Source organism: Tetrao urogallus (genome assembly GCF_951394365.1).
Source record: "Tetrao urogallus genome assembly, chromosome: 4".
Classification (NCBI taxonomy): Eukaryota; Metazoa; Chordata; class Aves; order Galliformes; family Phasianidae; genus Tetrao; species Tetrao urogallus.
This window is the reverse complement of record NC_136817.1, coordinates 61434491-61447698: the sequence shown is the minus strand read 5'-3', so window position 1 is coordinate 61447698 and position 13208 is coordinate 61434491. Positions and strand designations below refer to the sequence as shown.

The 13208-nt window shown below is 48.2% G+C and overlaps 1 protein-coding gene across 1 annotated transcript; it reads left to right on the top strand.

The window, feature by feature from the left end:
• Positions 1-6799: 6799 nt before the first annotated feature.
• Positions 6800-9260, top strand: LOC306946026 (homeobox protein HMX1; the record flags this gene model as incomplete). Its single annotated transcript, XM_079534946.1, has 2 exons — positions 6800-7049; positions 8689-9260. 2 exons carry the CDS (start codon positions 6800-6802, stop codon positions 9258-9260), a joined length of 822 nt encoding a protein of 273 aa, XP_079391072.1.
• Between the last annotated feature and the right edge of the window lie 3948 nt (positions 9261-13208).

Sequence of the window (13208 nt, the reverse complement as noted above, 5' to 3'; positions counted from 1 at the left end):
GGAACTGGCTTGCACCCTCAAAACACAACTCAGAGTTTTCTAAGTCAAAGAGGGATCTCATGAGAAGGAGTTGATATGGCTGCATTTCCTGCCAAGCCCCTGAGATCCTGAGGAAGATAGTACATCTCAGTGCTGCATGCCAAGAGAAGGCAAACAGAGTTCTACCACCGAGTTCACTCCATGTCTGATACAGCCTTCCTACTGCTTCAGGGTTTACTAGGGCTAATGGGACTTGATAACAAAATAATTCGGAGCAAGAAAATGAATGCATTTGGGGTTTTCATAGATTTACATTAGGAACTGTGTTCACTACATTATTCATTTTGACTAGGTCCAGTCCTTTCTAAAGACATTTCAACACTACTTTCATGCTATGTGCAAATGCAATTTGTGTGTACCATAATAAACATATTCATATGTATGTAACTGTATATATCTCCAGATATGTATCTCCATATGCTGTAATGTTGCAAAACCATTTCTAATACATCACAGAACCATCTCAAAATTGTATTCATCCCCAGATTTTAATGACTCACATAAACTCTAAGTACCCATTGATTTCTATAAAGATTATTTCTGAGCTGATTCAAAAATCCATGTGCTTGCATATGTATATATATCATGGGTGAAGGAGGATTTTTTGAGGTGAAGGGGAAATATATGCTTCATTCAAATACAATTTGCAAAAGTACAGTTTTCATATGACAGTGAAAAATACTCTCATTGATCTAAAAGCGGGTTTAAGGCTTGGTTTGTTGTCTTCTGATATGATAAATGAATTACAGGTCAGTGGGAAGTGGATGTTTTCTGCTTCCTATCTGTGCAGAGAACACTTGCTTCTTATTAATGTAACTCCCAAATATGGGAGAATTTATATAGAATAAGGGTTCACATAATTTTCACAAGTTTTCCTAAAACTTTACCTTAAAGTATACACAGTTTTAAACATTTTATTGTCAAAATGCAAAAGCTAATATAACTTTTAGCAGTACTGGGGGGATAATATTGATCTATGTGTCAATTTTACTTTTACAGTACTGTAAAAATACAAAGAATGTTTTGTACTGTCCAGCTCTTAATACTTGCTTTGACTGAATTCGTCTCCTCCTGGCATTAATCTGAAACTCTTGAGATGGGAGCTCTCACTGAATTCATTGAGTTCCAACAGCTGTTGAAGGTGGATCTAAGAATCCAACGTATCAAAACATGGAGGAGGTTCACTGCAATTCTTGACAACGATTTAACATTCTACTAAAATCATTCAAGATGACTGAATGATTTTAGTAGAAGAGAGGTGAATAATATTTTCTCTACATTGATGGGAAATCTTTGGTTTCAAACTGTAGGTAGATACAAACCACAGCTGAAGGCTGTCCCTGCAATTAAAAATAGTTCAATTTTCTCACACTGCCTTACACACATACAGCACAAAAATGACTTCAAAATGGAAAAAGCTATATTCTGTTGTGACAGTACAAATGTTTTTTCCTTTCATCATTTGTTTTAGGCAACATCAAAAGTCATGTACAGTCTTTCATTTCAGGAGACCTCGATTTTATGATGGAATTCAATTCCAGAAATCTGAGGATAATAGTTTAATGCCCAATGGCTCTGAAAATTCACTTTTTTTTTTAGCTGTGTCTCTGTGTTTTCTGACTTGATTGTTAGCAGAACAAAATATCCATGTTTAGGTCTGGTAAAGATCTCTTTCCATAATGCTCTTTTGTCTGTATAACAATAATAAACGCTTTATTGGCACCTATTTCACATGACCTCCATAATTCTCCTGTGGCTGACCCTAACCAGTACCAGTAAAACCATGCATTCATACACAGTACATAGAAAAAAAAAACACCCCATGTTAAAATTTTATAATGAAATGGATGCCAAAGATCCTTCTGGAAAAGTCACTTTTGAACAATTGTTAGCTGTTTTCAGTTGGGGCTACTTTATTTATTTATTTATTTGTTTATAATTTATCACATAATTTGTTGATGATCCATTTTCTCCTAGCCTCCAGTCAAGCAGCTAATAACTGTTTTTGAATATTGACACGTGAGGATACATATGCCCTCTATTCATTCTCAAACTTCTTTCTTCATTTATTTATTCACCTACCCAGGGACGTTCCCTTCTTTGATCGTTTATTGTGGATTAAAATTTCCTTCTCTTAGGAAGGAAACAGCACTAAGACCATCAGATTCGTGCTCCCAGTGGCACGCCATCCGTAAGGAACACTTAACAGGCAACAGTCAGGACATGCGAGGGACTGGAAGTTTCCATGCAGAGCACTTAGTGACTCTCTGTGAATAATGAATACATTCATGGGAGTCAGCGCGAGTTATGCAGTGGTCTTGAAATAGGAAAAGTTCTCCACCAGTGTCACTAGCAGTGAAGAAATCAGTGAAGGGGGAGTTTATACACATAAAAATTATGAGAATAAAAAAAGACCATAGTTATGATTTTCCTCACCTTTGGAAATCCCTTATTGTGTTTATTATTAAGAAAGGAAACGCACACAGTGTGACTGAACTCAAGCGCTGTTTAATCCACGTTTGAAGAGTTTTAGGGCTCTCAGGTCTGTACCTACATGTAGACTAAAGCTATGTTTCCTATACCTTGGGAGCTACAAAACGTGCAGGCAGAGCCCCTCGGGGTTCCAATGAGGAAGGATCGTGGCTCCCCGCACAGCCTGGGGCTGTGTCTGATCCTCGTCCTGCCACCCAAAATGGGACACCTTCGTGAGATGCCCTCAGGATCCTCACCCCGACGGGGCGGTGCCGAGGGGGCATCCTTCGCAATCGCCCGGGGGACGTGAGCCCCTTCCCTGAGGTCCTGCTCTGCAGCCACCGCTTCTGGGGGACAACGCAGGCGGAGCTGCACTATCGGGGCAGAGGAAATATCGCACAGAGGCCGGGCAACCAACTTCAGGTCGATCGTTTGTTTCATTTTACGCTTCTTCTAAAGGGAGATATCCAAACGTTTGCACCCCTCCGCTTTTCTAAGGGACCACTGAGCACGAAAAAAACTCGGAAAAAAAATTGCTTGCGAGTATTTCTCATAGAATTGCTTGTGGTTTACTGAAGATGCACCTAGGGTCTTTTATTGACTTTATTTTTATAGTTTAAGCGAACCTATCTGCAAACTTTACAAAAAAAAAAAAAAAAAAAAAAAAAAAAAAAAAAAAACCACCCTGTATATGCATATGTGCGTACATCTATATCAACCAGAGGCGGGTGCTGGCTCAGGACTCTTCCCTGCAGCGCTGCCATCGGGGCTGCCGGAAGGACGGTAGGCACGCAGCTCCTCTGTGGGTGCGGAGGAGGGAGAGCCCTTTCCCTCGTCCACTCCGTCTCAGGGCTCCCGCAAAGCTCCGGACTCCAAACCCATCGCGCGCTCCTAAAAGCGGAGCGGAGCAGAGCTTAGGGAGCGGGCGCTCAAGGCTGCCTTTCATTTCGCTTCTATTTCACGACGTACCGAAGCAGTGCTGGTGGAAGAAGAGTAAGGAGAGGAATCAAACACAGGAGGGGTAATTGCATTCGCATTGCAGGCCCGCTCAGCTCCATGGGGCCGGCACCCCGTGGTGGAGATGTCGCTTGTGGCAACCTATTCGCACCCCTTCCACCCCAAATGCCGTTCTCCATCCTCCGGTTCCTCTCGGAGCTCGAGCCCCGGCACCTCCCTTCCCCTCGCTTTGTGCCTTGAGCTTCCAAAGGCTCAGGAGCCCACAGAGCCCACAGAGGTGGGGAGCAAACTAGAGGGGGTGGCCCTGAGAGACTGTCAACCGCCGGCACCCCACCCTATGCCGGGCTGCGGAACAGGACGGAGGCGCTCACAGGGGCGGCCCCGGCAATCCCCAGCTCCAGGACATAAAGGAGAAAAACGTTGACCTGCAAAATAAAGAAAAATTGTTTCTCGTGTACAGCGACTGGAGAGTGGGACTTGGGAAAGGGAAGTGAGAGGTCCCGCTGTCACGCAACAGAGGGACCCGGGGCACAAGGGACGCTCCCACCCGCGGTACCCGGAGCTGTACCGGGAGGAATGCGGCATCTGCGGGGCTACACCACCTGAAAATGAGTGCTGAAAATCGCTGGGTGCTTTCCCTGCTCCCTGTACAGAGCCCTGCCAGTGAATGCAGCAAGCACACATCTATCTCCTTTTCCTTACTTCTATCCTTAGAATAAGCGAAAAGATTATTCAGAACTAAGTGGCAGTGGTCATGTTGCTACAGCTATGCTTAGGCATTAAGGTACGTAAACACATCAGCAAGCTTAAAAGATGCTTCATACTCACGGACATGTCAGTGCAAGTGCTGTATTTGCAGGCATAGAATTGTACACCATTTGAGTCTGTGCTTCAAGGATGTGTCAGGATACCTGACTCCACAAACACAGGTCAAGTTTATGGCACACCAGACTGTCTTAAAAAAAAAAAAAAAAAAAAAAGAGTGAATTTATTCTTACTGATCTCATTACAGTATTTCTAAATGGAAAGCAAGCAATATTATGTAAGTTACATGACTACTCTGTAGGAACACATTATAAAATATGGGCACGGGCTGCATGCATATTGTTTGCACATTGGATATAAAATATATAGGAGTAACCAGCATCCACATTCTTCTCTTTATTCCAGAAAGCTCTCATATATTTTCAGAGTCTGACAGTGAAACAGAGCAGATGGTTTATAGATTCTTAAGACACATTGGTCAGACTCATAATTCCTACACAGGAAAGTATGGGGAGAGCATAAGGGTGATGTCCACAAGCATCATTTACGTGCAACAAGTGATCAGTGTGCTCTTGCCTGGTTTTGCTCCTAGGTCTGTGTCCAGGTAGGACAGAAATCTAAACATGGCACTGTACACTGCTGTTCTTCCAGAGGTCAGTTCAGAGCTCTGGTTGCATTTTGTTGCCATCTTTGGAAAAGGAAATCTTTCCTCCTTTCCATCTTTCTTTCTTTCTTTCCTTCTTTTGCTCTCTCTTTCTCCCTCTTCTTCCCCCTCTTGCCTCTTTCTGTCTCTTTTCCATATTTCCGCAGATAGGCCTTGAACTCAGAGGTCACCCACCATCACCCAGAAGGGGATCAGGCTGCTCCCGACCACATCTATCCCCAGATAACAGCGTGGGAACAGGCGGGGCTGGGCCAGGGGTGCCGGGAACTGGCAGCAGGTGAGCACCGCCTCTGAGAGAGATTTGCGCCCACATCCCCGGCAGAAGCAGAAGGCAGCGATGTGAATGAGGCTGTTTAGGGCATCGGTATACTCACCCCACCCTCGGTCCCGTCCTGTTTCCGGGATCGACAGACCTGTCCTGTCCGATCTCGGGAAAAAAGGCAGAGGGTTCTGCCCTGCTCTGCAGTTTGCTGGGGATCCCTGCCCCATCCGGAAAGCTTGAAAGTAGAGAACAGGCAGAGGGGGAGATTTAGGGCTTTCCGCTGAAGAGATGGCAACAATTAAGAAGTCGTAATGCGCAGCGATTGGGGTGGGAAGGGTGAGATCAGAGTAGGCAGCTCCTCGGGCGGACGGGGGGCGGGGGGCATGGGGCAGCTTCGGGGAGCAGGGAGCATCGTGTGCTTCTGTGTCAAGTCATATCTGAACACCGAGAGCTGTTATGTATATATATACATATATACACACACACACACATGTATACGCACATATACATGTAAGGAGTAAATAAATAAATGAGTATTATAAATAAATATGCCCACATATAATAAATAAATACATATGCATATAATAAATATGGCTAGAAAAAATATATGTATATGTATATATGTATATGTATATATACATAAAAAGGAATAGGTTAAACAGCACTCACCGTGCTATGAACACTCAGGCGTCCCCGGGAGACCTCGCAGACAAAGGTTCCCCTCTCTCCGGTGCTCGGTCTTGCACATTCGGGTGCTCTCCGAGGCAGAACGCCCCGCGCCCGCCCCCCGGTGCCCACCGCCCCGCCTGGTGATGGCTGTAGGGCCCGGCTGCGGAGGGCGCGTCTCCTCCGTCTCTTCCATCCATCTCCGCAGACATGAAAGCTCCGCGCCTGCCGCGCTCAGAGGCCGGGGGGGAGGTTGATTATTATTAATGATATTAATATAACCTCGATGTTCGCCGAGCCCATTGGCTGTCCGGGCTGCCCGCTCAGCCTTCTGCAGCCAATGGCAAGGCCGGGACGTGCAGTGGTCATGCCCCCCCCCGGCTGCTGCCCGTGTGCCGGGGCCGGCACGGCCGCTCCCCCCGCGCCGGGATTTGCTCCCTAATTGACCTAAATAAGGAGCTCGTGAGTGGCAGCCCCGGGGCGGCGCGCACACGCACACACAGACACACGGACACACGCACACACACAGCAGAGCCCGACCCCGGCCCCGCTCAGCCGTCGCCCTGCGCTTCCCCTGCGGAAATCCCATTTGCCGCCGCTCTCCTCCAATCGCAGGATCCCCCCCTCTCGTGTACAGCGTTTAACTCGCATGACATTTTTATTTCGTTATTATCGTTTTCGCGCAGAATCTGGCGCCTCCGATGGGTTGTCGGGTTGCTTTTTTTTTTTTTTTTTTTTTTTCTTCTTCCCCATTCCCTTCCATTCCTCCTCCTCCCCCCTCCCTTCCTAGCTTGCAGGAAATGATGGCAAACCGCGATCTGAAATGATTACTCCGGAAAAAAACCCTTTTATACCAGGAGAGCATCCACGGGACTAAGCAGAGGCAGGAGGCGGCCGCGGGGCAGCGGGGAGCCGAGGAGCCATCCTCCGGCGGAGCCGGGACCCTCTCCCCTCCCGCAGCTGTTTTACCGACGATGCCGGACGAAGCGACAGAAAACGCCAGCTCTACATCTGCCCGCGTCTCATCCTTTTTCATCGAGGACCTGCTGGGCACAGAGGGCGGCGGAGGGACGCGGAGGGCGGCGGCGGGAGGCGGAGGTGGGCGCGGAGCTCCGCGCTGCGGCCCCCACTCCCCACTGCGCCTCGGAGCCTCGGGCTGCCCGCTCCGCGACGCCGCCGTCGGTTGGTACCGCCGTGCTTTCTTGGGCTGCGCCAGCCCCGACAGTAAGTTCCCTTTCCCTATGGGGCCCTGAAGGAAATGGGGGGTGCTGCTGTCCCCTCCCCAGTGAGTCCGGTCCCGTCGCGGTCCCGAGTGGGGAGGGAGAGCGGTGCTGCCGGGGTGTCTTTCGGCAGCCTTCATCCCTCTTCTGTCCGGAGATTTCGGCTGCCCAAATTTCCGGAAATGCTCTCAGGGTGTTGGACACCTGGAGAGCCTCTGCCCCGCCTGCTGCTCGTCCTGAAATGTCAACAGCGGAGTCTGTTCTCTCTCTCAGATATTTTTTCCTTTATTTCTTCCTATTATTTTTTCTTCCTTTTTTCTTTTTTCTTTCTTTCTTTCTTTTTTTTTTTTCCTGCTTTACGCTTCCCAGTAACCTCGAAAGCCGGGAGCACCGTCCCCGTAGAAGAGTTCCGAAGCAGCCCTCTATAGCATCGGATCTATAGCCCCCTCCCCTCGGTGCAACCGAGGCCCGCAGCCCCTTCCCCGCCGCTCTCTGCACATTGCGGGGCTTCGCAAGGAGAGGCTTCTCCTCCCACCCGGACTCCGGGGCACAAGTTAACATCTGAAAAAGTTTACGGGCTGCGATCAGTGGTTATTTTTATCCTGATAGAAAAAATATTGTCCCTCGGCACATCCCTTTGATTCCGTGCTGGGCTATGGGATTCGCACGCTTACTCACTACTGAGTAGAGGCGGCATTTATAATCCAGAGGTTTCCTTTTACAGGGACGGGTTTATTAATATTTTTAGTTTCTCTCTGAAGTAAGTCTAGAAAGAGAAAATGACCACCAAAACAACTGCATCGTTTTCCTCGCTTCTTTTTCTTTTCTTTTTTTCCTTTCTTTCTTTCTGCCTTCTATTCTTCGTTCACATTCTTCATTTCATATTCTTTATCCTTATATTAGCATGTTATCCTCCTTTAGAACTCTAACTGGAAAACACACTATGGGAAACCACGGAGACATGCTGGAGGCAATGTCTCGATATTAGAGCAGCTGACCCTGCCGATGTGGTTTATACAGCAGAGAACAACATGAAGCAAAAAGCATTTGTTTCCCCCTCTCTTCATGAACATGCACTCACTGATACACTTACCCCATGCATAAAAACTCCAACATACTTATGTATGTTCTTGTAAATACATGTGAACATACGTGTGTAAATACATTGGTAGATGTATGTAAATACATATATGTGAGTGTATAACTGTGCAAGCATATAAGTGCATATATATAAGTATGTATGTAGTTATATGAATATATACGTGATGGACATGTATACACTGTATGTATTCGTGTGCAAAACATATGAAGTGTACAGATGTTATATACATGCACATATATAAGCGTGCATGGATGTTATATACATATGAATATAGGTATAGGCATATAGGTATATGCATGCACATAGGTGTGTACGCACACAAATATGAGTGTGCACTTACACATGTACATATGCATGACATATACTTTATGTATTTACATGCCACTATATGGGAGTCTTTCATAACACAAGGAGCACTAGCAGCGGCCTCAGCCCCGGGCTCGCTGCCCCCGCACCGCGTTGTTTCCCTTCCCGATGCCCGGGCGGGGGGGGCCGCTCATCAGAGCTCCCCCCAACCCCAGCGCTGTGCCTCTCTCCACAGCCAGCGACCGGGACTCGCCGGAGCTGCTCGAGGACACGGAGCGGGCGGGCGGCGGAGGGCGGGCGGCGTCGCGGGACCCCGCGGGCGGGCGGCAGAGCTCCGGAGGCCGCGAGGAAGAGGAGGAACGCGGCGAGGAAGCGGGCGAAGCGGAGCAGAGAGCCGCCGGCCGCAAGAAGAAGACGCGCACGGTGTTCAGTCGCAGCCAGGTCTTCCAGCTGGAGTCCACGTTCGACGTGAAGCGCTACCTGAGCAGCTCGGAGCGGGCCGGCCTGGCAGCCTCGCTGCACCTCACCGAGACGCAGGTGAAGATCTGGTTCCAGAACCGCCGCAACAAGTGGAAGCGGCAGCTGGCCGCCGACCTGGAGGCGGCCAACCTCTCCCACGCCGCCCAAAGGATTGTGCGGGTCCCCATTTTGTACCACGAGAACTCGCCGGCCAGCGCCTTGGGCTTCGGCCTGCCCCACATGTCTCCCCCCTTGGTGGGCTTCTCCGGCGGCGTCAGCTACCCCCTGGGCACCTTCCCCGCCGCCTCCCTTCCTTTCCTCCGCTCGCAGATGACGGGACTCGTCTGAGCGCCCACCTGTATCGGGACCGCGGCCCCGAGCCCCCCCCCTTGGCTTCCAGCTTCACCCTCGGACTTTTTCTTTCCACTTTCACCATTTTCCGCTTTTCGACTTTTTTTTTTTTTAAAAAAAAAAAAAAAAAAAAAGAAAGAAAAGAAAAGAAAACGTGCAATAAACTTACCGCTGGGGTTAACGCAGAGAGGCGCGCAGCAGCCGGACGGAACCCAAATGAGCGCAGCCATGAGCCGGGGGCCGTTCAGAGGCCCCCCCTTCCCATCCCCGCCACGCAGCCAAAGAAAACCCGGCCTCGGTCCCGCGCTGACGCGGAGCGGCGTTTTCCCGGGGGGCCGCAGCCCCTCAGCTCCCCCCCGAGCTGGAGACGAATGTACGGCAGCGCCAGGCCCGGGGGCTCCTCCCGGCCCCGCCACTCCCCCCCGCCCCACGGACGGCGAAGCCTCGGTGTCCCCAACCGCGACCTCCGGACCCCTTTCCCCGCTGCTCCGCGCAGGGTTCGGCGGACCCCCGCCTCCAGCATCTCCTCCAGGGCCCGTTGTTTCAGGCCTCTTAATTGGTACAGATTGTTTTATTGGTTTTTTTTGCCCCTCTCCATTGTTACTCATTTTCATCCGATCGATACTCTCGGGCATGTGCAGTTCCCCCCCGGTCTTTTTTTTTTTTTTTTTTTTTTTTTTTTTTTTTTTTTTTTTTTAATTTGAAGCAACTCGAAGGCAAACTGTTGGAGGGAATGTTATCCCGCCGAAGTCAGAGCTGTGAGGATTTGTTTTCTTTGGTTTCGGTTTATTTCCCTGATTAAAGCGGCCTCTAAAAATACGCGATGGGAAAATAAAAAAATTTAAAAAAATAAAGAGAGAGAGAGAAAGAGAGAGAAATAAGGTATAAATAAGAAAAGCAAAAGGACCATACTGTGTTTTAATAGCTAGGTTTGCCTCCTGTTTGGGTATCCTAATGGAAGCTGAGGAAAACGCACCTCCACTTTCCAGTCTCTTATGGGCTCGGTTTGTTGATTAATAGTTGGCACTGGCAATTAAAAAAAGGAAAGAAGGAATTCAGACGGCGGCAGACCGGGGAGCTGTACGGCTAGTTATGCAAGCTGGACTGTAATGTGATATTATATGAAGTATTATGCATGCCAAGCTTATTTTTTTCCTTTAATAACTGTTTTGTTTTCCCCTTTCTCCGCACTGCTTAAATGAATTTCGGGTCCCGTATTGTTTCCAAAAGTTGGATTTTCTTTTTCTTTTCCGAATATTAAGGTAAAAATGACCTTGCAAAACTCAGCCTTGACGGAAGGTCGGGCTTTGATCCCACGTTTTAGGGCACAATCAGCTGTAATTTAAGCGGGCAACACGGGAGAGCAGCCGGGTCCGGGCTCCGTTGGGGTCTGTACGTGCGATCCGCTCCCCAGGGAAGGAATGGCGATCCGATTCTCACTGTTCCCTCCGCTTTGTATTGTATTGGGGGCGATCTCACGCTTTCTTGTTGTGAAATCGATCGGCGGAGCTTCGGCTTTCATACGAAACCCGAGAAGGGTCATGGACGGATTACAACCTCTCCACCGCTACTTTTTTTTTTTTTTTTCCCCTCTCCTTTTTGGCTTGTAACACGGCTCTGGACATCAGCACTGTTGAAGTAGGGACTCTAAAAGCCTCAAAAGCACTCGAGAATGAAAACAAATGTAACAAAATTAAAGCATACTGCGGATTCCTGCCGGGATGCTCGCTCCCACCTGAGCCCCGTTTTTGGGAGCTGTTTCTCCACTGCTCCGAAATCCTTCGTCTGATTCCGGGAGAGCTTCGCCACGCTGTTTTCTTTGCATATCTGTGAAACACTTGGGGTGAAATATCCCCAAAGCGGTGATGTCACCGCGAGGAGCGGAGGAGGACGGGCGCGGCGGTGCCCCGCGGGACGCAGAGCCTCGGGGACTTCGGCCTTTTGGAGGTGACTTTGGGCGACGTTCCTCCTTCTGGCTTCAACGTTTGGGTTCCGTGCCGCTCGGAGCCCGGATTGCCTGGAGGACAGCGGGCAGCTCGTCCCCCACGTCGGACTCAGTTCCCGCCGGGGTAAAACCGGACTCTCCGCGCTCCTATCAATCAGAGCAGATTGTAACCCAGCGCGCAACGTAACGCCCTCCGCTCTCCACATGCCTTCTCTTTGGAGTAACATATGAGATTATTATACTTCTGATTCTACTAAATATATTTTTTTTCTTGAAGTTAAGGGACTGGCAGGGCTCCACTATCAATCGGATTTTTAAACTGTGTTTTGACATTAGTTCGGTTTTTGTTTTGTTTTGTTTTTGTTTTTGTTTTGTTTTGTTTTTAAAGACGTGCTGATTCTATCAATAAACAGATTTTTTTTTCATACACTGTATTTGTAACTTATGATCATAGTAAAATATTAAAAGGTGCAAGACGTGAATTCGTCTAAGAACAAAGTGCTTACTAATGCCTTATTCTGTACGTGCAGGAAGTGCTTTAGAGTCGATTATTAAAAGTGTGTACTGAAAGTGAGAATGCAGGCACTTCAGGATTCTTTATCTCGTAGATTTTTAAAGACTGTTTTCATTGCACCGGTGGCACGAATATTCTGCAGGATGTAAACAAACAGCTCTCATTAGTCATAAATCGGCCATATTCAGCAGGACAAAAAAAAAAAAAAAATTACAAGCTCACCCCCAAAATGACAGCAACGGATTCTCCGCAGTTTTCTTCCTTACGTATATTTTTATTAAGCAAAGAGGTGATAGCCATGCTTAGTTCTTTAGAAAACAGAATGGTCTATATGTTGGTGGACTCTACAGCTCAAAGCAGTTCTGAGAAGGCTGTTTGCGACATACGGAGACATACGTTGCTGCTTTATAGATCAAAGCAACCTCAGAATAGCTTCAAAATAAATCCAGTTATACTACAGCTGTAATATTATTATGCAGCATAAATCCTCCTCTGTTGACGTTTACTTAATGAATGCTGCTACAACAGCTTAGCTAGATGGCACTCCAGAGGCGAGGCGGTGGAGAACCTTGCCAGGCTGCTCACAAAGGTACCTTGTGTTTATTGGGAGCTAACAGAAAAAATTAGCGGAAAGGTGGCCTTTTTAGTGCTTTTTTAAGCAAAGCAAAAGAATATCGGCACATGATACGAAGCGACCCCCTGAAATAAACTGGCTTAGCCGCTGTAAGATGTTAATATTAATTACACTTTAAATGAAGGTGATCGATACGCTGAAAAGCACCTTGTTACATGGCTGCACTGCAAATGGTACATCGCTCACCCCCCGAAGATGGTCTATAACTTCTCTCATAGGCATGGGTCTAAAATATTCATGCAAATCAATACTTAATAAATCTAATCGGTGCGCGCTGGCTCCAGTGTTGAACAATATATTGAGATCGATTTTTTTTTTTTTTCTTTTATACTGCATTACCTTGGGAGAGTCTGTCTGCACCCTTGCAGTGTGTCGGGCCGGGGCGCGCACCCTGTGCCGTGCAGCAATCGGGGCCGCGCTCCTGCAGTAGCGCTGCCGGGCTCCGGTGCCTCCGGCTACAGCCGGGCAACGCCACTGCTTCCCCCAGCCCAAAGAGCCCAACTGTACGGCAGAATTCTTAGTGCTTCATTTAACTGGCCTGAGGTTCTCAACTCCTCTTACCGATCCTACGTTTTAATTTCTGTGTATAGAAACATATGCATAGCTATGCGTGCCTTACAAGAACTCAGACTTGAGAAGAAATCATGTAACCCTCTCCTCTCCTCTCCTCTCCTCTCCTCTCCTCTCCTCTCCTCTCCTCTCCTCTCCTCTCCTCTCCTCTCCTCTCCTCTCCTCTCCTCTCCTCTCCTCTCCTCTCCTCTCCTCTCCTCTCCTCTCCTCTCCTCTCCTCTCCTCTCCTCTCCTCTCCTCTCCTCTCCTCTCCTCTCCTCTCCTCTCCTCTCCTCTTCTCTC